Source organism: Pseudophryne corroboree, chromosome 4, assembly GCF_028390025.1.
Source record: "Pseudophryne corroboree isolate aPseCor3 chromosome 4, aPseCor3.hap2, whole genome shotgun sequence".
In the NCBI taxonomy this organism is placed as follows: domain Eukaryota; kingdom Metazoa; phylum Chordata; class Amphibia; order Anura; family Myobatrachidae; genus Pseudophryne; species Pseudophryne corroboree.
Window position 1 is genome coordinate 2,590,660 of NC_086447.1, and position 27,304 is coordinate 2,617,963.

The window sequence follows — 27,304 nt, forward strand, 5'->3', positions numbered from 1 at the left end:
ACAATGGCAGTGGTGGCAGTATGGTGGTAGGACAATGGCAGTGGTGGCAGGATGGTGATGGTGGTAGGACAATGGCAGTGGTGGCAGGATGGTGATGGTGGTAGGACAATGGCAGTGGTGGCAGGATGGTGGTAGGACAATGGCAGTGGTGGCAGGATGGTAATGGTGGTAGGACAATGGCAGTGGTGGCAGGATGGTGATGGTGGTAGGACAATGGCAGTGGTGGCAGGATGTGATGGTGGTAGGACAATGGCAGTGGTGGCAGGATGGTGATGGTGGCAGTATGGTGGTAGGACAATGGCAGTGGTGTGGTGGCGGCATGATTGTGGCGGTGGTAGGGCAATGCAAGTGGTGGCATGATGGTGGTAGGACAATAGTGTGGTGGTGCCAGGACAAAAGGTGTGACTCTTTCTGTCCGTGTTTGTAGCTCAGGCATTGCGGAGGCGCGTTCCCAGATCCTGTATTCGCTATATGTGATGTACAGCCGCCACATATCAGTATGGGAGTGACGGTAAGGGTGCTGGGGGGTGGGGCGTGCACAGAGTACGAGGCCTCTATAGGGCCCCAGGAGTGCAGGTTAGGCATGACCATGCCCCTCCCCCTTTATGATGCTGGCACCACACCCTCCAGGGGGCACTGGCTCCTTTCTGAACTAGGGGGTATTTCTTCCTGCCATCGCCGGGGTGGGCATGTGTCGCAATGGATCTCTGCAATGTGCGCGGCTCTCACTGCTGGCTCTGGAGTGCGCTGGCTCTGGAGTGCGCACTCTCTCTGGGAAATCCGGTAATGGGTCATGTGACAGAGAATGTTGTAGTGTGGTCAGTGCGGTATTATCTGCATATTACCCAGCGTGCATTGCTCTCTTTGCAGGCCCAGACTGTGACCATGACCGTCGCCCAGGCATTCACAATGGCTCTGGAGCTGTGGCAATCTGCGAGGGAAGGTATGGAGGCTGCGGAGAATACGCCCCAGGCGTGGTCCTCATAGACGTCTCATAGTCCACGTCCTGCAGAGAGTGAGCTCCATGTTCCCCCGCCACGTGTCTCATCCCATTACTGATCTGTTACATGCAGTCCTACAACCAGCAAAACCGGCGGCTGTTCTGTTATCAGACCTTGTAGAAGAGGGGCTTATTTACTAAGCGGCGGACGCATGACGGGTTATGTGCTTTGGGAAGCGGGCGCAGCTTAGTAAATAAGCCCCTTACTCTGTAGTGTATGAAGTATCTTGTTATGTAAAGTTTATACAGATGAACCGGCTCCCACAGTCATGTAATCCGATCATTCTGCTGATTCTTGCAGCTTTATAGGTAACATGTCTCCTCTATTCATTAGGGAAGGAAGATTCGTCCCAGGGATTTCTTCAGGCTGCAGAGGTCCGGCCAGGTACTGTGTGTGTGTATGTATGTATGTATGTGTATGTATGTATGTATGTATATATATATATATATATATATATATATATATATATATATATATATATATATATATATATATATATAATAAATATACTGGGTAGATGGATCGGCACTCTCCCCTGTTAAATGTTAAGGCGCTCCGGTGCCATCAGGAAATATGCCCGCTTGAATTTAGTTCACCATTCTATAACCTATGCGTATATCAACCCATTACCAGGTATGAGCCGGAGTAATTTGCGGTCTGTGCACCTGTATATGATTATATAGAAGGGGTATATATTGTGTATGTATGCATGTATTCTGTAATATACAATACTGTGCAATCGTTTTAGGCAGGTGTGGATAAAATGCAGCACAGTAAGAATTCTTTCAAAAATGAAATGTTAATAGTTTATTTTTTTCAATTAACAAAATGCAAAGTGACTGAACAGAAGAGAAATCTGAATGACATCAGTATTTGGGGTGACCGACCTTTGCCTTCTAAACAGCAACAATTCTTCTAGGTACACTTGCACAAAGTCATGGATTTTGTATTCGTATAGTCAGGTGTATGATTAACCAATCATACCAGACAGGTGATAATGATCATCATTTTCATATGTAGGTTGAAACGCACTCATTAACTGAAACAGAAACAGCTGAGTAGGAGGTTTAAAACTGGGTGAGGAACAGCCAAACTGCTGTATATGTGAAGTTGTGGAAGACAGTCTCATGTAACAGGTCATACACCACGGCAAGACTGCGCGCAGCAACAAACCAAGGTAGTTATACTGAGTCAGCACGGTCTCTCCCAGGCAAAGATTACAAAGGAGGCCGGGGTTTCCAGATGTGCTGTTCATGCTCTTTTGAAGAAGCGCAAAGAAACGGGCAGTGTTGAGGAACATAGATGTAGTTGCAGTATCTTTTGCACAGTAGTGTGTGTGTGTGTATATGTGTATGTATGTATGTGTGTGTATATGTGTATGTATGTATGTATGTATATGTATGTATGTATGTATATAATATATACGCACACACACACCTACACACTATCTATGATATAGATATATATATATATATATATATATATATATTATATATATATATTTATATATAAATATAGTACAGTATTTTCAAAAACGGTGGAAATGATAGCACTCTCCAGATGGTTGGTCTTCAGTTTGCCGGCTGTCGTGGTCCTGGCGCACAGTATACCGGTGCCGGAATCCCGACACCCGGCATACCGACACCTTTTCTCGCTCTTGGGGTCCACGACCCCCCCTGGAGGGAGAATAGATAGCGTGGCGCTCATAGCGCGCCACTGTGCCTGCAGCGCGGCGAGCGCAGCAAGCCCTCAAGGGGCTCATTTGCGCTCGCCACGCTGTTGGAATGCCGGCGATCGGAATTCCGGTGCCGGTATGCTGTGTGCCGAGACCCAGACAGCCGACATACCATACTACACCCCTCCAGACTTATATACTGATAATCAACAGCAATCAATTTAATTAGAAAAATCTGAAAAAAAAGGTCTCACTGAGTGATTATCAGTATATAAGTCTGGAGAGTGCGTCATTTCCACTGTACTGTCCTGTGGGTCCCACCTGTGTGTGGGGTGGACTCTGACTTGGCCCAGTGGCTGCTTTGGTTGGGTGAGAGTGTGGTATGCCCTGTATATGTATGTGTGTGTGTGTGTGTGTGTGTATGTGTATGTATATGTATGTATATGTATATATATATATATATATATATATATATATAATATAATATATTTTGATCCAAATGTGAAGGGCCCTCGCCAGTGCAGTACATTGTTATTGATTGATATCACCACCTAGTCAGTATAAGCACGCTCACCAGTATCTTTATGTATATAGTAGCATCAGCAAAAATGACACTTGCCTACAATGTAATATTTATCGGATGACGCTGGTCCCCTCCTGGGCTGGTGTGAGGACCCCAGGTTCATGTGTGCATTATTCTCGCCTGTCGCTCATCTCCGCCTTGAGAAAGGCAGCGTTTACAGCTCCGCACGGCGCCCCGGGGTCACTACCGAGTTCTGAGATCACACAGTACGCACACAATAGCAAGGTACAAAACACACCTTATACAGGAAATACCATAACCACACTTTGTACAATATATACAGGTAGCATTAATAACAATTACAGTTAAGATTATAGCAGAGAAAGAACCACACAAAAGCAACAACTCCTGCCCCTACACAGTCACTAGCCACCTCAGGGAACAAGGACGTTTGGTGACTCCTGGTGGGTGCTGATTGCTGGAATGGGCTATGAGGCCTGTCCTGCTGATCCGGGCCGCATGGCCTGTGTGAATCCACTACTCTTGTGAGTATGGTAACCCGGATAAGTCACCCAGCTCCTGCTGGCACGCTTAAACCAGTTACCTAGCATAGCTCTGGTGGGAGCAGTACGCTTGGCTGTGTATACTGGACCCTCTCCGCAGAGCCAGGTCTCCAGACAACAGGCTGATAGGATCTCTCGATTCCTGGCAACAGCCTCATTCCAAAACTCCTCACACGGCAGGAGCTTCACTCAACTCAGCCCAAAAGCCCTTCCGCGTGACCTTTTAAAACCTCTGATGCTGGTGGAGTTAGGAGACAATTCTCTCTCTGGGATTGGTTGGATTTTCAATCCTAATATTTAAAAGTTTCCAGGGACACCACGGGACCCCTGTGGATTTGGAGTCACTAAGTCTAGAAAGAGCCCTGTTAGAATAAAGGACAGGTAATTATGCTGATAAGGGGGTAGTTCACATTGGTATAGTGAAATGAGTCACGATTAACCCCATGTAGTCATTTGTGATGTCACAAGCCCTTCAGCTGACTGCTGTTTCCTGTGAAGGGGGGCTGCGACAGAGGGGGGTCAGCCCTGCACTTCCTGTTTATAACTTACATGATAGCCATATACCCGCCCCACCTAGCAGAGATGCAGTCCCTAATTGTGCATGTTCAGCAAGCACTAACCCAGCCCTTCATCTGCAGGACTGTGCCTCCGGCTTGCGTTCCATACGGCAACGCTTGGCTGGTGTGCAAGCCAATACTGTGCATATGTAACAGACTTTTCTTTTTCATCCACTAGGGGTCACTGGAGTACTCTTGGGATATGGACGGGGCGTTAGCCCTTGACAGGCACATTTACATATTTAAATTAGTAACTCTCCACCCCCTCCATACTCCCAAAGGTTCCTCAGTGTTTTTTGTGCCTCACCGGGACGAGACATGTGGAGAGGTCTCCATAGGTTTTCTTCTATTTTTTAACTTTTTACACTCAATCCCTTCCCAGCTTATAAAGAAGCTTGGGTCCGGGATTGTTGGTGCTGCTGCTGCAGCAATTGGCTTGTTGGCGCTCAAGAGAGGAGCACCACCATAGACCACAAGCAGCTGAGCTGATTGCAGCCTGGGGCTGCAGAAGGAGCCGGACAGAGCTTGCTGAGAGAAGCCCCGTCATAGCCTCCACTGTATCCAGGTAAGGAGTGATTAGGCAGCTCACCCTGCCGCCGCTCACTTCCTTTGTCTTGCTGGGGGTGTGGGGCGGCAGCGTGCCATGTGGCGACTGTAAGATTTTTTTTTTTTTTTCGTGCCCCTGCTGTCTGCTAGCCGCCGCTCCCAGCCGCAGCCGCTCTCCAGCCGCAGCCGCTCTCCAGCCCAGCTGCAGACTGCCTAGCAGCCGCTGCTGGGCGTCCACCACCGCTCCCCTCCTCTCTCCCGCTAACGGCCGCAGTCAGCTTCTAAGCTGACGCGTCTCTGTCTTAGGTCGGACCGCAGACATGTTCACTGCTGCCGCGGTCCATAAGTATACAGCGATGCTGCATGGGGAAGATCGCAAGAAGGGAGGGGGGAAGATTATGCCCACAGCAGCGCCACTGGCTGTACTAAGGATCAGTTAAATTTCTGCATGTCTTGTAATATTAATTTTAATAGCTGCTATTAAGCCTGTGTAACACTTCTGCAACATAGGATTGTGTATGTTACCACATGGCAGGACGCCATTTTAACCATACTTCCTGCTGCTTCTTGCAGGAAGTTTGCTGCTGGAGGAGCAGGGGTGTTGGTAGGAATTCTGTACAGCACAGGTTTCAGTGATTGTAGTGTCCCACATGCACTGCACTTCTTTCTTATACACACTTCAGTAACATTTTTACTGAGTCGTGGGACTTGTCTGTCTTTGTCTACTTGTCTGTCTGTGACATGAGTAAGGTAAATGCAAAACCTAAAAAGCAGCTTAGCTGCAAGGTCTGTGAGAGTGTTACCTGATGGTACTCCCACATGCACAGTGTGTCTAGCAAATATGGCATCAAATACGAACCCTTACTCTGATCCTCCATGGGCAATGCTGGCGGATGTGGTGACTGGTTGGCCACTGCACGAAAAGAGCATGAGGCGGCTAGATCTGAGGCTAGAGTAATACCTCCTGAGATACCACAAGAGGCACAGGACATGTCTAGGACTTTGCAAGGGTTACAAAAGTCCAAGTCTAGCTCAATTCCAAAAAATAGTTATCATTTGTCTTATAATTTACCAGTTTCAGCTTTGCTGCATTCTGACAATTCAATATCTCAAGAGGAACATGAGGAGGGGGAATTGGGCCAGGAGTCAGATAGTGAGGTTATTGATAGTCCGGCCATTGATAATCTCATCAGGGCAGTACGTCAGGTTCTCAATTTTACGGAAGTTGAAGAACCTCTTTCAAAGGATGAAGTGTTATTTGCTAAAAGACCAGAACACCGGTGTGTTTTCCTTATTCAGATTCTCTTAATAGGCAGTTAACAGAAGCATGGAAAAATCCGGATAAACTGTTTTCTATGCCTCTGCGGTTTCTGTCTAGCTACCCGTTCCCGGATTCTATGACGTCTAAATGGGAAAATCCACCGGCTGTGGATTCCTCTGTGTTCAAACTGTCTAAGAAGTTAACCATTCCAGTACCAGCTGCCACGACGCTTAAAGACTCGTCTGAGCGTAAGCTAGAAGCTATGCTAAAGTCAATGTATACAGCAGTAGGGGTATTGCTTAGACCTGCTTTGGTTGGAGTTTGGGTTAACAAGGCTATAGTTGCATGGGCAACACAGCTCAAGTTGGGTCTACAAGAAGACCATCTTATACTTCTGGCTGATCACATCTGTGAATCTGCTGAGTATCTATCTAGGTACGGATTCTATGGACGTCGGCCAGGTTAGATGTGCACTTTGGCTGAATTCGTGGCAGGCAGAGTCCAAACAAGGAATAGAAATGTTACCTTATGCTGGCGAGATGTTGTTTGGTCCTGAATTGGACAAATGGATTGCTCAGGCCACTGGGGGAAAGTCTGTTTTCCTACCATTGCCTACACAGGTTCCTAAACGCAATTACTCTGGACCAGCGTTCAAATCCTTTAGACCTCAGTCCTTTCGAGGCCGTGCTAGAGTAACAACCATACCCAGTAGACGTGGTAGAGGACGTGGTTTTCAACTAACCGTTGTCGTCAGGATGCTAAGTCCACCGACAAGCCAGTGGCATGACAGGCTTCCAGCCCATCTCTTATCTTCAGTTGTGGGAGCACGCCTTCAGATGTTTCACTTGGCGTGGTTTCAGACATCCACAGATGGGTGGATCCGCAATTTAGTGTTCAAAGGTTACAAAATAGAGTTTGATTGTCTTCCACCAAGACAATTTTTCAAGACAGGACTACCTGTGTCAGAAGACACAAAGGCGGTTCTGCAGTCCGCGATCCAGTCTCTCCTACATTCAGTAGTTTTGATTCCGGTTCCAGTTCACCAACATGGTCAAGGTTATTATTCCAATCTTTTTGTAGTACCAAAGCAGGATGGCTCTGCCAGACCGATATTGAACCTAAAGGGGCTCAATCAGTACGTCACTTACTATAAATTCAAGATGGAATCCCTGCGGTCAGTTATTGCAGGTTTAGAGCCACAGAAATTCATGATTTTACTGGATCTCAAGAATGCGTACTTACACATTCCAATTTGGCCACCGCATCAGGCGTACTTAAGGTTTGCAGTGCAACAAAACTATTATCAATTTCAGGAACTACCGTTTGGCCTCTCATCAGCGCCTCGGGTATTCACAAAGGTGATGTCTGTGATGATAGCTCATCTTAGACCCCTGGGAGTGATAATAGTTCCGTACTTAGACGATCTGCTCATCAAAGCTCCGTCGCAACAAATACTCCTTCAACATGCCTTACTAACGTACAATGGGGGTCATTCCGACTCGTTCGCATGCATCGGTTCTTCGCTGCGGTGCAAACGGGTCGGAAATGCGCATGCTTGGCGGTCGCATTGCGCACGCACGTTGTTGCCGGGCAACGACTACGCCAGCGACAAATGTGATCGCAGCGGCGATCGCAAGAAGATGGACAGGCGGTAGTCACCGTTTTCCAGGCGTGGTGAGTCCAACGCAGGCGTGGCGAGGTGTTTGGAAGGCGGATGTCTGATGTCAGGACTGGGACCTTCATTGCTGGATCCGTGGCACAGGGTAAGTATGTCCAGGGCTGGTCTTATTTTGTGTGAAACTTTTTTAGCATAGCTCGGCTGCACAAGCCATCGCATCCCTGCTATGCTAAAATACACTCCCCCATAGGCGGAAATTAGTTGATCGCACCAGCAGCAAAGCGTTGCTTGGTGCGATCAACTCGGAATGAGGGGCAGTGTACTAGTTCAGCACGGGTGGATTGTCAACTTCAAGAAATCAAGCCTGATTCCATCTCAAAGACTTCAATTCCTAGGATTGATTCTCGATACAGTGGATTAAAGAATTTACCGGCCAGAACAGAAAGTACAGATTATTCATCATCTGGTACAATTAGTGCTCAAGCCACGCACAGTCTCGGTACATTTGTGCATTCGCCTCTTAGGCACAATGGTGGCGGCTTTTGAAGCGCTTCAGTTCGGAAGATTTCACTCACGTCCTTTTCAACTGGATGTTCTCGCACAGTGGTCGGGCTCGCATCTGCAGATTCACCACAGGGTGCGGTTGTCGCCACGGGCTAGAGTCTCTCTACTCTGGTGGCTCAAAGTACACAATCTAACCGCAGGGAAAAGATTTGGAGTCTGGAATTGGATAATTCTGACGACGGACGTGAGTCTCAGAGGTTGGGGAGCTGTGATCCAAAATTGTCAGCTTCAGGGGTCTCTGGTCAGACAGAGAGAGATTACGGTCAATCAATGTCCTGGAACTCTGCGATTTACAATGCGCTGCGACAAGCAGTGCACATGCTCCGGTCTCAGACTGTCCAGGTGCAGTCAGACAATGCGACGGCTGTCGCATACATCAACAAACAAGGAGGAACGAGAAGTCGCATGGCAATGCGGGAAGTAGCTTGAATCCTCAATTGGGCCGAGCATCACCAAGTGATATTGTCGGCAGTGTTCATTCCAGGAGTGGACAACTGGGAGGCGAATTATCTCAGCCGTCGGGATTTTCATCCAGGATAATGGGCATTAAATACAGAAGTGTTTCACATGTTGGTCCAGAGGTGGGGTTACCCACAGGTGGATCTAATGGCATCTCTCCAAAATCATCAAACGCCCCAGTATGTGTCCAGAACAAGAGATCCAAAGGCAGTGGCGGTGGATGCTTTCACAATCGCGTGGCCGTACAGCCTCGTCTATCTGTTTCCACCGTTTCCGCTGCTCCCTCTGTTGCTAAAGCGGATCAAACGAGAGTCCACCACAGTCATACTAGTGGCGCCTCATTGGCCTCGGAGAGCTTGGTTCTCGGATCTCCGCGGACTACTCGCAGACGTTCCGTGAATGCTCCCGCTACATCCAGACCTCCTACAACAGGGGCCATTCTTGTACCCCCGATTTAGCGTGGCTGCGTTTGACGGGGTGGCTGTTGAAACCGCTCTCTTGAGACGAGAGGGCATTCCGGAATCAGTTATACCAACCATGCTACGAGCTAGGAAGCCAGTTACGGCAGCTCATTATCACAGGATTTGGAGTGCCTTTATAGGTTGGTGTGAAGCTCGGAAGTTTCCGACATCTTCTCTCAAGTTATCCCGTCTTTGCTATTTTTAAAGACTGGGTTAGATGGAGGACTGCGTTTATCTACACTGAAGGTGCAGGTATCTGCTTTGTCAATTTACTTTCAAAGGCTTTTGGCCCTTTTGCCAACAGTTCACACTTTCCTGCAAAGTGTCCTCAGAGTTCAAGCTCCATTCATTCCACCTACAGCGCCATGGGACTTGAATCTGGTTTTAGATTTTTTACAGTCTTCCATGTTTGAACCCTTACAACAAGTGGATGTTAAATTTCTCACTTGGAAAACAATTTTTCTTCTATCCTTGGCTTCGGCAAGGCGTGTTTCAGATTTGGGTGCCTTGTCATGCAAGCCACCGTAATTGGTGTTTCATGATGACAGAGCGGAACTTCGGACGAATCCCGCTTTCCTGCCAAAGGTAGTGTCATCTTTTCACATCAATCAACCAATAGTAGTTCCTGTGTTATCAGAAGGTTCAGGAACTTCAGCTACTTTGCATGTGTTACGTGCACTACGTGTTTATGTGACCCGAACGTCTACAGTTCGTAAGACGGATACGTTGTTTGTTCTCTATGATGCTGCCAAGGTGGGTTGGCCAGCTTCTAAGCAGACCTTATCCAGATGGATAAAACTGACCATACGTCAGGCTTACCTTCATGCTAGGTTACAGCCGCCTACATCAGTAACAGCTCATTCCACACGTTCTGTGAGAACTTCATGGGCAGCTGGTCGGGGAGCTTCTACGACACAGCCTTGCCGTGCGGCTACATGGTCGTCAGTGCACACGTTTGTGCGCTTTTACAAGTTTGATACGTTTGCGGCATCAGCATCTAGCTTTGGCCGCCTAGTGTTACAGGTGCCAAACTGCTCTCCCGCCCACAAGGGAAACTTTGGTACGTCCCAAGAGTACTCCAGTGACCCCTAGTGGATGAAAAAGAAAATAGGATTTTGGTACTTACCAGGTAAATCCTTTTATTTGAATCCATAGGGGGCACTGGACGCCCACCCAGAGCAGTTTTACCTGGTTTGTGGTAAGTTCAGAGGATCTTATGGTAACACACTATCACCGACTGGTTCAAATGTTATGGTGATTGTTATCTATTATTGTGTCACCTGTTTAGTTGTCCGTAATGTTATATGTAATTCTCTATTGGTCAACCTCTCTATCGCTCCTGTTCGGCTTAGTAAAAAACACTGTGGTACCTTTGGGAGTATGGAGGGGGAGGAGAGTTACTAATTTAAATATTTAAATGTGTCTATCCTGCTAACACCCCGCCCATATCCCAAGAGTACTCCAGTGCCCCCTGTGGAGTCCAAGAAAAGGCTTTATCTGGTAAGTACCAAATCCTATTACTTGTAAATCTCATTGTGACCTGCGCCCTCTGCAGTCCAGCCCGGCCGCTCTGAGATTGCACATACTGCACACTATGAGAGATGATGTATAGTGGCGTGATGTACAACAACCAGGCAATCACTATACAGCAGGGGTGGGGAACTTTATTTTTCTACCAAGGTCCATTTGGATATTTATAAAATCATTCGGGGCCATACAAAAATTAGCAACTTAAAAATTAGCCTGCCCCCAGTAGTCATGCCCCAGTAGATATGCACCTTTGTGGCACTGTGAAAATGGGTGTGGCCACATGCCACACAGGGCGTGGCCAATTAAAATGAGGCTTGATACACATATGCCCCCAGTAGTGCAGTGCCAGATACACAAATGCCCCGCAGTGCCAGATACACAAATGCCCCACAGTGCCAGGTACGCATTGCCCCACAGTGCCAGGTACATATTGCCCCACACAGTGCCAAACCCCTCCCCACCCTTCCACGTTCACCGCTGCCTCTGTTGTTGTTACTGCTATGTCGGGAGGGGGGCGCAGCGCCTTTCCTGCCCCTCAATGCTCCGTGAAGTCCGGTCTCCAGCGACGGGCATCTCAAATGAGGTTTGTTAGCCAATCGGGAGCCGGCGTTGTATGTCCACGAGCTCTGATTGGCTAACAAACCATTGTGCATCACTCTGCCGCCGCCGGAGATCACTGAGCACATTGAGGGGCAGGAGAGGCGCTGCACTCTCCTCCCCTCACATAGCAGCGGCTGCAGCACTGACCGGATGAAAAGGCGGTGCGGCCCGCCGGCCGGACGTTCCCCGCCCTGGCAATACAGTAATGGCCTTATACGGCCCGCCGGCCGGACGTTCTCTGCCCCTGCTGTACAGTAAGGGCCTTATATAGCCTGCCGGCCGGACGTTCCCCACCCCTGCTGTACAGTAAGGGCCTTATACGGGCCGCTGGCTGGACGTTCCCCGCCCCTGCTATACAGTAATGGCCTTATACGGCCCGCCGGCCGGACGTTCCCCACCCCTGCTGTACAGTAAGGGCCTTATATAGCCCGCCAGCCGGACGTTCCCCACCCCTGCTGTACAGTAAGGGCCTTATACGGCCCGCCGGCTGGACGTTCCCCACCCCTGCTCTACAGTAAGGGCCTTATAGCCCACCAGCCGGACGTTCCCCACCCCTGCTATACAGTAAGGGCCTTATATAGCCCGCCAGCCGGACGTTCCCCACCCCTGCTCTACAGTAAGGGCCTTATATAGCCCGACAGCCGGACGTTCCCCACCCCTGCTATACAGTAAGGGCCTTATATAGCCCGCCAGCCGGACGTTCCCCACCCCTGCTGTACAGTAAGGGCCTTATATAGCCCGCCGATCGGCCTTTCCCCAGCCCTGCTATACAGTAAGTGCCTTATACGGCCCGCTGGCCAGACGTTCCCCACCCCTGCTATACAGTAAGTGCTTATATAGCCCGCCAGCCGGACGTTCCCCACCCCTGCTCTACAGTAATGGCCTTATACGGCCCGCTGGCCGGACGTTCCCCACCCCTGCTGTACAGTAAGTGCCTTATATAGCCCGCCAGCCGGACGTTCCCCACCCCTGCTGTACAGTAATGGCCTTATACGGCCCGCCGGCCGGACGTTACCCACCCCTGCTCTACAGTAAGTGCCTTATATAGCCCGCCAGCCGGACGTTCCCCACCCCTGCTGTACAGTAAGGGCCTTATATAGCCCGCCGGCCGGACGTTCCCCACTCCTGCTGTACAGTAAGGGCCTTATATAGCCCGCCGGCCGGACGTTCCCCACTCCTGCTGTACAGTAAGGGCCTTATATAGCCCGCCGGCCGGACGTTCCCACTCCTGCTGTACAGTAAGTGCCTTATATAGCCCGCCGGCCGGCCGTTCCCCACCCCTGCTGTACAGTAAGTGCCCCTCACACCCACAGCAGCCCTCAGGAGTATAAATCACAATATATGCTCTATAGATAATGATTATTACAGGACCAGCGCACACTCCAGGGGTCCCCGTGGGGCCACCGTCCACAGCCTCCATACACATACACAAAAGGGCTGAACATTTATATAAATAACATATAACAAACATTAAACATAGCACAAGTTAGCGGTTATGGAGAACAAATCTGTAATAAAGGAATTGTAATTTATCCTTGTGGGGCCTTTGTATGTACGACCCCTGTCACCCCCTCTTCCTGACCTCTGGACATGATAAATGATCCAATGATGACGCCTGGTAACATCATACTGCGTGGTGACGCCATCCTGCGCTCCGTGGGAATATGGTGAGCCCGGCTTCTCCGGGTGATTCTTAGTGAATACCCCTTCTTGGCAAACCCGACGCCCATGTCATGTACTCTCTGTATTACTTCTTAGGATTTGTGTAACCCTTCCTTAGATCTGGGGTGGTGATTGGTGGAAAGCCGGCGTGTCCTGTCAGTGCTGTTACTTCCTTAGATCTGGGGTGGTGATTGGTGGAAAGCCGGCGTGTCCTGTCAGTGCTGTTACTTCCTTAGATCTGGGGTGGTGATTGGTGGAAAGCCGGCGTGTCCTGTCAGTGCGGTTACTTCCTTAGATCTGGGGTGGTGATTGGTGGAAAGCCGGCGTGTCCTGTCAGTGCTGTTACTTCCTTAGATCTGAGGTGGTGATTGGTGGAAAGCCGGCGTGTCCTGTCAGTGCTGTTACTTCCTTAGATCTGGGGTGGTGATTGGTGGAAAGCCGGCGTGTCCTGTCAGTGCTGTTACTTCCTTAGATCTGAGGTGGTGATTGGTGGAAAGCCGGCGTGTCCTGTCAGTGCTGTTAGTTCCTTAGATCTGAGGTGGTGATTGGTGGAAAGCCGGCGTGTCCTGTCAGTGCTGTTACTTCATTAGATGTGGGGTGGTGATTGGTGGAAAGCCGGCGTGTCCTGTCAGTGCGGTTACGGTAGACACACCGAGGTCTGGACATTAGCAGTAAATGTACCATGTGATGTGTGATAGTAATTACTCCATCAGTATCTGACACAATGGGCCTAATACCGATATCGCAGCGATCCTTTACTGCGACAGAACTGCGAGGCAATGCAGCGACGTACTCCAGAAAAGATGAGACGCAGAGTGCCTCCATAGCTGTGCAGAATAGCCGCGGGAGCTGCGGCACTGGCGCCATGTTTTATGTATACTACATCGCAGTCGCGTGCCGAGACACACCCACAAAAACAGTGACGACACGTCTTCGTCTTCACAGACCCTTCCCTTTACCAGATGGCCTGTTCCTGTCAATCACTCTGTGACTGATTCCTCACTGCGAGCGGTTCCGCAGCGGTATCTTGCCATGTGCACACTGCGGCAGCGACACATGCACAGTCTGATAATCACTCAGTTGTAACTGCATCTAGATCAGGCCCAGTGGGCGAGATGCTTCTATGTAATGTGCTGTTATCTATCTGTATATATCTTCCTTCACTCCCCATATTTCTCCATCTCAGATCACTCCGCCCAGATTCCAGATGCCTTCACTTTGGATGGTGACCAGCCAGTGCCTGCGGATGTATGTTCTGGATCCCTGAAGACATTCCCGCACAGGGTATTAACTAGACGTGTGCTGAACATTGCTTGCGGTGGTATGGAGGATGGTGCACAATGGGCGGTGGTATAGATGGAGGTGCACACTGGGTGGTGGTATACAGCGGGGTGCACAGTGGGCGGTGGTATAGAGGATGGTGCACACTGGGTGGTGGTATAGAGGATGGTGCACACTGGGTGGTGGTATAGAGGATGGTGCACACTGGGTGGTGGTATAGAGGATGGTGCACACTGGGCGGTGGTATAGAGGATGGTGCACAGTGGGCGGTGGTATAGAGGATGGTGCACAGTGGGCGGTGGCATAGAGGATGGTGCACAGTGGGCGGTGGTATAGAGGATGGTGCACAGTGGGCGGTGGTATAGAGGATGGTGCACACTGGGCGGTGGTATAGAGGATAGTGCACACTGGGCGGTGGTATAGAGGATGGTGCACAGTGGGCGGTGGTATAGAGGATGGTGCACAGTGGGCGGTGGCATAGAAGATGGTGCACAGTGGGCGTGGTATAGAGGATGGTGCACAGTGGGCGGTGGTATAGAGGATGGTGCACAGTGGGCGGTGGCATAGAAGATGGTGCACAGTGGGCGGTGGTATAGAGGATGGTGCACAGTGGGCGGTGGTATAGAGGATGGTGCACACTGGGTGGTGGTATAGAGGATAGTGCACACTGGGCGGTGGTATAGAGGATGGTGCACACTGGGTGGTGGTATAGAGGATGGTGCACAGTGGGCGGTGGTATAGAGGATGGTGCACAGTGGGCGGTGGCATAGAGGATGGTGCACAGTGGGCGGTGGTATAGAGGATGGTGCACAGTGGGCGGTGGTATAGAGGATGGTGCACACTGGGCGGTGGTATAGATGGAGGTGCACACTGGGTGGTGGTATACAGCGGGGTGCACAGTGGGCGGTGGTATAGAGGATGGTGCACACTGGGTGGTGGTATAGAGGATGGTGCACAGTGGGCGGTGGTATAGAGGATGGTGCACACTGGGTGGTGGTATAGAGGATAGTGCACACTGGGCGGTGGTATAGAGGATGGTGCACAGTGGGCGGTGGTATAGAGGATGGTGCACAGTGGGCGGTGGTATAGAGGATGGTGCACACTGGGCGGTGGTATAGAGAATGGTGCACACTGGGCGGTGGTATAGAGAATGGTGCACAGTGGGCGGTAGTATAGAGAATGGTGGTATAGAGGATGGTGCACACTGGGCGGTGGTATAGATGGTGGAGTACAGTGGGCGGTGGTATAGAGAATGGTGCACAGTGGGCGGTGGTATAGAGGATGGTGCACACTGGGCGGTGGCATAGAGGATGGTGCACACTGGGCGGTGGCATAGAGGATGGTGCACAGTGGGCGGTGGCATAGAAGATGGTGCACAGTGGGCGGTGGTATAGAGGATGGTGCACAGTGGGCGGTGGTATAGAGGATGGTGCACAGTGGGCGGTGGTATAGAGGATGGTGCACAGTGGGCGGTGGTATAGAGGATGGTGCACACTGGGTGGTGGTATAGAGGATAGTGCACACTGGGCGGTGGTATAGAGGATGGTGCACAGTGGGCGGTGGTATAGAGGATGGTGCACAGTGGGCGGTGGTATAGAGGATGGTGCACAGTGGGCGGTGGTATAGAGGATGGTGCACAGTGGGCGGTGGTATAGAGGATGGTGCACACTGGGCGGTGGTATAGAGGATAGTGCACACTGGGCGGTGGTATAGAGGATAGTGCACACTGGGAGGTGGTATAGAGGATGGTGCACAGTGGGCGGTGGTATAGAGGATGGTGCACAGTGGGCGGTGGCATAGAAGATGGTGCACAGTGGGCGTGGTATAGAGGATGGTGCACAGTGGGCGGTGGTATAGAGGATGGTGCACAGTGGGCGGTGGTATAGAGGATGGTGCACACTGGGCGGTGGTATAGAGGATAGTGCACACTGGGCGGTGGTATAGAGGATAGTGCACACTGGGAGGTGGTATAGAGGATGGTGCACAGTGGGCGGTGGTATAGAGGATGGTGCACAGTGGGCGGTGGCATAGAAGATGGTGCACAGTGGGCGTGGTATAGAGGATGGTGCACAGTGGGCGGTGGTATAGAGGATGGTGCACAGTGGGCGGTGGTATAGAGGATGGTGCACACTGGGTGGTGGTATAGAGGATAGTGCACACTGGGCGGTGGTATAGAGGATGGTGCACACTGGGTGGTGGTATAGAGGATGGTGCACAGTGGGCGGTGGTATAGAGGATGGTGCACAGTGGGCGGTGGTATAGAGGATGGTGCACAGTGGGCGGTGGCATAGAGGATGGTGCACAGTGGGCGGTGGCATAGAGGATGGTGCACAGTGGGCGGTGGCATAGAGGATGGTGCACAGTGGGCGGTGGTATAGAGGATGGTGCACACTGGGCGGTGGTATAGATAATGGAGTACAGTGGGCGGTGGTATAGAGAATGGTGCACAGTGGGCGGTAGTATAGAGTTTGGTGCACAGTGGGCGGTGGTATAGAGGATGGTGCACACTGGGCGGTGGCATAGAGGATGGTGCACACTGGGCGGTGGCATAGAGGATGGTGCACAGTGGGCGGTGGCATAGAAGATGGTGCACAGTGGGCGGTGGTATAGAGGATGGTGCACAGTGGGCGGTGGTATAGAGGATGGTGCACAGTGGGCGGTGGTATAGAGGATGGTGCACAGTGGGCGGTGGTATAGAGGATGGTGCACAGTGGGCGGTGGTATAGAGGATGGTGCACAGTGGGCGGTGGTATAGAGGATGGTGCACAGTGGGCGGTGGCATAGAGGATGGCGCACAGTGGGCGGTGGTATAGAGGATGGCGCACAGTGGACGGTGGTATAGAGGATGGCGGACAGTGGTATAGAGGATGTCGCACAGTGGGCGGTGGTATAGAGGATGGCGCACAGTGGGCGGTGGTATAGAGGATGGCGCACAGTGAGCGGTGGTATAGAGGATGGCGCACAGTGGGCGGTGATATAGAGGATTGTGCACAGTGGTCGATGGTATAGAGGATGGCGGACAATGGGCCTTGGTATAGATGGTGGTGCACAAATGGAGCTGTTGTATAGATGGTGGTGCACAGGGTGCGTGGTATAGAGGATGGTGCACAGTGGGCGGTGGTATAGATGGTGGAGCACAGTGGGTGGTGGTATAGATGGTGGTGCACAATGGGCAGTGAGATAGAGGATGGTGCACAGTGGGTGGTAGTATAGATGGTGGTGCACAATGGGCGTTGAGATAGAGGATGGTACACCCGGGGTGGTAGTATAGATGGTGGTATAGATGGTGGTGCACAATGGGTGGTGGTATAGATGGTGGTGCACAAGGGGTGGTATAGATGGTGTACAATGGACGGAGGTATAGATGGTGGTGTACAAGAGGTGTAGTATACTGTAGATGGTGGTTCACAATGGGCGGTGGTATAGATGGTGGTGTACAATAGGTGGTGGTATAGATGGTGCACAATGGGTGGTGGTATAGATGGTGGTGCACAATGGGTGGTGGTATAGATGGTGGTGCACAATGGGTGGTGGTATAGATGGTGGTGCACAAGGGGTGGTGGTATAGATAGTAGTAGTGCAGAATAGGTTTTAGTATAGAGGACATTGGGTCTTATTTCAAATGTGGACGCAGCTTAGATTTGGTCACAAATGACCAATGTATTGTGGGCGAAGTGCGCATGTTAGTCACAGTTTCAATGACAGACTGCAGGCATGTAGGGGGGTGAACAGGGAATGTGTTTGAAAACACAGGCACGTCATTTTGGGGATGTGTTGCAGCGAGTGAATGCACCACCGGACGCAGTACTTCCGGCGTCCCAGTTGCGATGGTCATTCTGAGCAGCTCCAATATTCTGTAGCCATAGGGTTGCTCAGAGGTGACCGATGTTCCCCATGTGCAGGCAATGTTCCCGATGTGTGACTGATGTTGTGTCATTGGACACAAGTGGGGAATCTTAGAAGCCGCCGGTGAGCTTCTCCTTACAGAAGACGCTTCTCAGACGCAGCACCGAGATTATCTGCGCACGCCATGACTCAGGCCCAGTCGTCTGTGCGGGGAATGTAGTATGTTGTAATGTAACCAGTGATTTTTGTTTGTCATGATGTATTCCGTGCTTTTACCAAACGCTGCTATTGTTCCTTCTTGTCAGGAGGACGAGGAGGAGGAGGACGGGTTTGGTGATCTGGATGAGGACTTCTCAAGGTTTGTCTAGGCTTATTCAGAAAGCTTTCTAAGATTCACAGTAGAGTGTTTATTCCTTCAGCTGGCCACAGACCGGCTTCTCTGGTATAGGTTTGGCATTGGGTTATAGGACTGGTGCCCTGGACACAGGGCTGGTGCTAGTGTAATGGTTGGCTGAGGAAAGTGATGGTGGATAACAGGAAATTAGAGAAGCTGTAGCTTCTGAGAACGCTTTGTAATATTTGGCAGAAATCGGTTATCTGGAACTCACATTTCTTTTTCATCCACAGGGGGCACTGGAGTACTCTTGGGGGATATGATTGGGGCGCTAGCAGGGACAGGCACATTTAAATATTTAAATTAGTAACCCTCCTCCCCCTCCATACTCCCAAGATGCCTCAGTGTTTTTTGTGCCTTCACAGGGAAGGACACGTTCTGGAAGTCTCCAGACTTTTTACTTTTAATTTTTCTAAAACTTTTTACTTTCACAGTCCCTTCCCAGCTTACTAAGAAGCTTGGGTCCAGGACTGTGTGCTGCTGATGTGCAGCATAGGCTTGTTGGCGCTCATACAGAAGATCCCCGCAATAGACCTTAATCGGTGTTAGCTGATTCAGCCTTGGCTGCAAAGGAGCTGGACAGAGCTTAGAGAAGCCCCGTCAGAACCTCCACATTACACTGAGGTAAGGGGGGGGGCAGCTCACACTGCCGCCGCTCCGTTGCGCCAGTTGTTACCAGGGGAGCGGGGAGGTCAGCTTATGCTGCCGCCCCGCCATATGTGGGAACTTAATGGTTTCACAGCATGAGGGTTAATACTAATAGCCCAGGCATTGATGATCTCATCAGGGCAGTATGCCAGGTACTAGATTTCACTGAGACAGCGGAACCTCTGTCAAAGGATGAGGTTTCATTTGCGAAGAGACAAAGGGGGTCATTCTGAGTTGATCGTTAGCTGCCGTTGTTCGCTGTGTAGCGATCAGTGAAAAAAACAGCTAATCTGCGCATGCGTATGCTCCGCAATGCGTACGTGCATCGTACGGGTACAAAGTCCGTTGTGGTTTTGCACTGGTTCTAGCGACGATTCCAATCGCACAGCCGACCGCAAGGAGACTGACAGAAAGAGGGCGTTTCAGGCGTGGCAAAAAATAACGCAGGCGTTCGCTGGGCGGGTGTGTGACGTCAAAAGCCGTCCCTCCTTTGTTAGAATCAACGCACATGAAGAGTAACTACAGGGCTGGTCTTGTTTTGCACAAATAAATTTTGCAGGCGCTCTGCTGCACAAGCGTTTGCACTTCTGCAAAGCGAAAATACACTACCCGGTGGGCGGCGATAATGCGTTTGCACGGCTGCTAAAAACTGCTAGCGTGCGATCAACTCGGAATGACCCCCAAAGGGCGATGGTGTGTATTCCTTATTCAGATTCTCTTAATAAGCAGTTAATGGAAGCATGGCAAAATCCAGATAAACGCTTTTCGGTGCCAAAACGATTTCTGTCTAACTACCCTTTCCCACAGGCTATAACAACTAAATGGGAAACTTCACCGCCAGTGGATTCTTCGGTTTCTAAACTTTCAACAAAGTTAACTATTCCAGTCCCAGCTGCAGCGACGCTTAAGGACCCATCAGGGTGTAAGCTGGAGGCCATGGTAAAGTCCATTTATACAGCAGCAGGAGTGTTGCTTAGACCTGCTTTAGTTTGAGTTTGGGTTAACAAGGCTGTAGTTGCATGGGCAAAACAGCTCAAGTTAGGCCTACAGCAGTATGTTTCCAAAGACCAGCTTATATTTATTGCTGATCACATTTGTGAATTGACTGAGTATTTAGGTACGGCTGCTATGGATGTTGGACTAGTTAGTTTTCGCCTTTCAGCTTCAATAATTGTGGCCCGTAGGGTGCTTTTGCTGCGTTCTTGGCAGGCCGAGGCAGAGTCAAAATGAGGAATAGAAGCGTTGCCTTATACTGGCGATATGTTGTTTGGTCCTGAATTGTACAAATAGTTTTCTCAGGCTACTGGGGGTAAGTCTGTTTTCCTACCATTGCCCGCACCAGTTCCTAAAAGGAAATACACTGGACCAGCATTAAAATCCTTTAGACCTCAGTCCTTTCGAGGCCATGCTCGAGGAACAACTGTACAGAGTAGACGTGGTAAGGATGTGGTTTTTAATAAACCACTAACCGTCATCAAGACCACTGACAAAACCAGTGGCATGACGGGATTCCAGTACATCTCGGATCTTCTGTTGTGGGAACACGCCTTCAAACGTTTCACTTGGCGTGGTTTCAGACATCCACAGATGAGTGGATCTGCAATTTAGTGTTCAAAGGTTACAAAATAGAGTTTGATTGTCTTCCACCAATGCGATTTCTTTTTCATCCACTAGGGGTCACTGGAGTACTCTTGGGATATGGACGGGGCGTAGCCGGAAATGGCACATTTAAATATTTAAATTAGTAACTGGTCACCCCCTCCATACTCCCATAAAGCCTTCAGTATTTTTCTGTGCCTCTAGTCGGAAGGTACATTGGACAGGATTGTCTTTAGATTCTTCAAGCAAGATTATTTGTAGTTTTTTCTACCCACTCCCTTCCCAACTTATCAGAGAAGTGGGGTCCGGGATGGTGGGTGCTGCAGAACAGCAGCAGATGGTCTCCCGGTGCTCATGAAAAGGGCCCCACCATTGACCACAATCAGCACAGCTGATTGCAGCCTCAGGTTGCACAAAGAAGCTGGACCGTGCTTAGTTGAGAAGCCCGTGATAGCCTCCCCTGGTACAGGTAATGAGCGGTTAGGCAGCTCACACTGCCGCCGCTCACATGTGTTATATGCTAGGGGTGAGGGGCGCTATGTGGGGACTGTATATCTTCATTTTTGTTTATTTATATACTCTGATCCCTCCTGCCCATTCGCGGACTGCACAGCAGCCGCCGCTGGGCGCCAAGCCGCCGCCGCTTCCCGGCCGCCCGCTCCCCTAACCGCGCTCCCCAGTCCCCGGCTCAGCACACCGCTGCTTCCCCCCTCCCTCCCGCGGTTAGCTAATGCTAGCCGCTACCCGCCAGAGCTCCGGAGCCGCGAACGGCGGCTCTGTATGCAGAGAGGGGAGAGGTGGAAGGCTGACCGCGGACAGCTCTCACTGCTGCCGCGGTCCGTCTCTAAGAAGGGAGATCGCGGGGAGAGGGGAGGAGTAATGCCCGCAGGGAGGCCCCATAACTAAGCTGCGTTTCAGGCAGCAAGCAGCTCAGGCTATTAAGCCTGTGCGGGGGTCAGTGATTTTCAGGACTGCTGGGCACTGTAAGGCTATGTTACCTGTAAAGATGTATATAGGAGGTATATATGTATATCTATATCATTGGATATGTATGTATATTTATGGATATATATTTCCAAAAGTATAATTGTATGTGGGAATATATATATATATATATATATATATATATATATATATATATAGACCTATATATCTATATATGTATATGTAGATCTTTGTATATGGCTACATAATGAGTAGGTATCAATACACTTATCTTGCAATGGCAAGCACATGGCAGACACCATTTTATTATTACTTCCTGGTTCTTCCCAGGAAGTGGCTGCACTACAACACTCAACCTCTGGAGGAGCCGGGGTGTTAGGAATTTTATTTTATTTTACTGGTTTTGTACACATAGTTTCACTATTGTAGGTTAAACACGCGCACTGTCATGCGAATTCATTCACACCTTCCTTACATGATACTAAGCACGGTTCTGGTCTGTCCTTCTGTGCTTATTTGTCGGTGTGCACGTCTAATGCAAAAGTCAAACAAGCAGCTTCGCTGCAAAGTCTGTCAGACAGTACGTCGAACAAATACGACTGCACATACAACGCGTATACTGCCTGGGGAAACTTTGCTATTAATTGTCTTATAAATTGACAGTTTCAGCTAGGTTGTTTTCTGTCGATTCAATGCCAGCCCTCATATTACAGCCGGCCATTGATAATTAACAGGAAGTACAGGTTCTCAACGAATATTAGAGACCATTTTTACCAATAATGCAGTATGGTGGCTAAACAGGGAACTCTAGTGTGGTTTCCTTAATCAGCATATCTTACTAAGACGCATACGGACTCAAACCGATCCTCTTTGGGGGGATACTAGCGCGTGTTTGCCCTGGGTACAGCAGTAGGGGTGTTGCTTAGCCCTGCTTCGGAGCAGGTTTTAGGTTAACAAGGCGGTATTTGCATGGCAATTCAGTTCACGTTTGCCCTCCAAGAAGAACACCTTGTACTTCTCGCTGATCACACTTGTGAATCTGCTCAATATCTAGGTACAGCTTCTGTGGACGTCGGCCAGTTTAGTTTCCCCTTCAGCTTCACTAGTTGCGGCACGACGTGCACTTTCGCTATGTTCTTAACAGAACGAAGTCAGAAGCATTACCTTACACTGGCTACAGGTTTCGTCCTGTCTTGGACAAACGCATTTCGTACGAAAGATAAAAATCTAATTTCCTGCCATTGTCTACACAAATTCCTGATTAGAATACTCAGGATATAGTCTTTACACCTCAGTCCTTTTCAGGCCGTGCTACAAAAACAGCCACATACAGGATATGTGGTAGAGAACGTGGTTTCAACAAACCACTAATTATCGTCAACATGTGTACGGTTAGGGTACTGCCACCTATTTCAAGGCATCGTTAACAGGCTTTCAGTGGCTTTTACAGGACGCGAAGCCCACTGACAGGCAAGTGCCATAACGTGTTTCCAGACCATTACCAATCGTCAGTTGTGGGCGTCCACAGTTGGGTGAATCTGCAAATTTGGATCTCAGCTTTCATAATACAGGTCGATTGTCTTTCACCATTGCAATTTGCAATTCAGGTCTGCCTGGGTCAGAAGACAAGACGGCGGATCTGCAGACCGCGATACAAACGCCGGATGTTTCTGTCAGTTTGATACTGACCCTAAGAGAGGTCTATCAGTACGTAGTTTACTACAGCTTCAACAGGAATACCTGCAGTTGGTGAATGCAAGTTAAAATCCACAGTAGTTCTGACTTTCCACAAACCTGCTTATGTTTTGCAGTAGAAACCATTTTCACTTTCAAGCTCCATCTCAACGCTTATTCCTGCAACGTGTCTTACTAACGTACAATGGCGTCGTTCAGCACGGTTGGATTGTCAACCTAAAGTAATCAAGCCTCATTCCGTCACAAAGGATTCATGCATAGGATTGATTCCGTGGATCAACGGATTTACCTGTTTGAACACAACACACAAAGGGTTCGTCATTGCGTACGGTTAGTACGCATTCCACGGACAGTCTCCATCCATTTGGACATTCGACTGTTAGGAAGGAGGGTGGCGTTTTTCGACGGACTCCAGTTCGCAAAAGTTCGCTCAGGTCATTGTCACCTGGATGTTATTGCACGCATCTACAGATTCATCAGATGGTGCGGTTGTCTTCAAGGGCCGGAGTATCGCTACTCTAGTGGCTCCAAATACACAATCACCGCAGGGAAAATGTTCGGCATCTGGAATTGGCTAATTCTAAGACGGACGCGAGTCTCAGAGGTTGGGAAGCTGTGGTCCCAAATTATCAACTTCACAGAAGATTGCTGTCAATAAAATGTCCTGGAACTCGGTCAATTTACAACGCGCTGCGGCAAGCGGTGCACATGCTCCTGGCTCAGCCTGTCCACGTGCAGTCAGACAACGTGACGGCGATCGCATACATACCCAAACAAGGAGGAATTCGAAGTCGCATGGCAATGTGACAAGTGCTCAAATCCTCAATTGGGCCGAGCGTCACCAGGTGATATAATCGGCAGTGTTCATTCTGGGAGTGGACAACTGGGAGGCAGATGATCCCAGCGGTCACGATTTCATCAGGAAACTGGGCATTAAATTCAGAAACGTTCCTGATGTTGGTCCAGTGGTGGAGTTACCCACAGGGGGATCTAATGGCATCTTGCCAAAAATCATCAACCATCTCAGAATGTGTCCAGAACAAGAGCTCCAAAGGCAGGGGCAGTGGATGCTCTCATGATCGCGTGGCCGTACAGCTTTGTGCATCTGTTTCCACCGTTTCCGCTGCTTCCTCGCTTGCTAAAACAGACCAAATGAGAGTCCACGACGGTCGTACTACTGGCGCCTCATTGCCTTCGGAGGGCATGGTTCTCGGATCCCTGCGAGCTATTCGCAGCCGATTGTTACCCGCTCCTGCCACGTACAGACCTGTTACAACAAGCTCCGGGCCTTTATCCGATCTCGCGAGGTGACGCTTCACGGGGTGGCTGTTGACGCCGCCCTCTTAAGAAGGGAGGGCATTACACAATCTGTCCTACCAACCATGTTAAGTGCTAGGAAGCCGGTTACGCCAGCTCATTATCACAGAATTTGGCGTGCCTATATAGGTTGGTGGGAAGCTCGGAAGTTCCGACATCATCTTTATCATTATCCCGTCTTTTCATATTTTTACAGACTGTGTTAGGTGGAGGATTACGTTTCTACACTCAAGGTGCAGATCTTGGCCTTTTCAATTTACCTGCAAAGGCGTTTGGCTCTTTTGCCGGCTGTACTTACTTTCCAGTAAGGTGTCCTCCGAGTACAACCTCCATTTATACCACCTACAGCGCCATGGGACTTGATTCTGGTTGTTGATTTTTTTACAGTCTTCATATTTTGAACCCTTACAGCAAGTGGAGGTTAAGTTTCTCACTTGGAAAACAGTTTCTCTTAGCCTTGGCCTCAGCAAGGCGTGTTTTACATTGGGTGCCTTGTCATGCAAGCCACCTTATCTGGTGTTTTATAATCATAAAGCGGAACTTCGCACAAATTCCATTTTCCTACCAAAGATGGTATAATGTTACACATCAATTACTCAATCGTAGTTCCTGTGTTATCAGTAGGTTAAGGAACTTCAGCTACTTTAGATATGGTACGCGCACTGCGCGTTTATGTAGCCAAACATCAATTGTACGTTAACCAGTTACATTGTTTGTTCTCTATAAGGTGTCACGATCCGGGTATCTGGACGCCATTTCTTACCCATCAGATGCCTCCTAAGGCTGGCTCAGCGCTCCAGGACCGGATCCCATCTGTTATCCTGATGTGTACATTCCTGTATCCTCTCCTGTCACTCTGGGACGCTGTAACAGTAAACGCCATATTACACCTGGCATGGCGTCTCCCGCGGCCTCCGCCGCCGTCCCTGAACTTCTGCATGCAGAGTGTCTGCGTGGCGATTACGTCAGCCGCGGCCTCCGCTGTGTCCGCGTGGTTGGATGTGCATCTGTCAGCCTGGCGCCTCCTGTCTCCGGTGGCCGGCGCCGCCATTACTGTTTTCATTACCACATGGATTACAAACCAAACTTCCCTCCAAGTGTCTGCATGGGCGCAGCCATCTTGGATTCTGTCAGCTGATCATTTCCACCAATCTGTTCTCAGTATTGATAATCTGCATAATTGCCTAGCCAATCCCTTCCTTGCTGCAGGTATAAATACACTGTGCCTGAGCAAGGAAGGCGTCAGTGCTTTGGTTGTCAAACCTAGTTCCTGTTTGTCTCTCTCCTGTGATTGTCTTCCAGGTTCCAGCTCCTGTCTCAAGACTTCCACCATAGAGACCCGCACCAGCATTCCATCTGCGGTGTAGCCTGACTCTCCAATCCATTGTGGATTCATCTGTTTCCAGCTACAACATTACCTGCTTCCAGCTCAGCTTCCAGCAGAGTACAGCTTCCCTTAAAGGGCCGGTGTCCTTTCTACACTTTACCACTCTCCACCGGTATTATTATTTCTCCGCTCTCAAGTTCTACATTTCAGTTCATATTTCATCGCTCCCAAGTTCATCTATTATTTAACTGGTTCCAGCCAGTATCCACTCCGTGCTAACAACAGTCTGGTTCCAGCCAGTATCCACAGCAGCTGTTTTATCTTCAGCAACCCAGCTTTTCCTGGAACACCAGCTGGCACAATCCTGGGTTATCTCCATTGCTACAGTCGGGCCTGGTAAGGACTTTCCATCTAGAAGATCATAAGAACTATCTCACACTACCAGTGCCCTGTGGCTCCTGCCATCCTGTAGTACCCAGGAACTGTATTTATTCTTTGCTGACTTTTACGTTTTTCTTTTACTGCTGCTGTGTTGCGGAGTGGTCATAATAAACATCATTGACTTTTATCCAAGTTGTCGTGGTCACGCCTTCGGGCAGTTATTATTCATGTTACTTACATGTCCAGGGGTCTGATACAACCTCCCAGGTTCCGGTACATCTCAGCCCCTACAACTGAGGCTGCCTCCCGTCAGCTCAGGCCCTCAGTTGTGACAGTAAGCACTGACCTAATGAATCCAGCCGGAGACCAGGATCAAGCGGCCAGGCCGATGCAAGAACTGGCAGCCCGACTAGAACATCAGGAGGCTGCACAGGGCCACATCATCCGCTGTCTCCAGGATCTCTCTACTCGGCTGGATGGGATTCAGACAACTCTCCGTGGATCAGGCGCGTCTGGTGCGTCAACCACAGTGACTCCAGCTATAACCCCACCCACCTTACCCATTTCTGCTCCACGTCTTCATCTTCCAACGCCAGCAAAATTTGACGGATCTCCAAGATTCTGCAGGGGATTTCTCAACCAGTGTGAGATTCAGTTTGAGCTACAACCTGGCAATTTTCCCAGTGACCGTACAAAAATTGCCTACATTATTTCTCTTCTCAGTGGCTCAGCCCTTGATTGGGCATCACCGTTATGGGAGAGGTCCGACACCCTGCTATCTTCCTACACTGCCTTCGTGTCAACATTCAGGCGCATCTTCGACGAGCCAGGCCGGGTAACCTCAGCTTCAT

At 49.8% G+C, this 27,304-nt stretch overlaps 1 protein-coding gene across 2 annotated transcripts in view; it reads left to right on the forward strand.

The window, feature by feature from the left end:
* The window catches only part of LOC134908793 (low density lipoprotein receptor adapter protein 1-A-like), a 110,427-nt gene that overhangs the window by 37,404 nt on the left and 45,719 nt on the right, over positions 1-27,304 (forward strand). For both annotated transcript variants that reach the window (XM_063914912.1, XM_063914914.1), the window contains exons 5-8: positions 871-943; positions 1,335-1,385; positions 14,207-14,304; positions 18,453-18,505. In XM_063914912.1, coding sequence (XP_063770982.1) covers positions 871-943; positions 1,335-1,385; positions 14,207-14,304; positions 18,453-18,505 — 275 coding nt within the window. The remainder of the gene's footprint in view (positions 1-870; positions 944-1,334; positions 1,386-14,206; positions 14,305-18,452; positions 18,506-27,304) is intronic.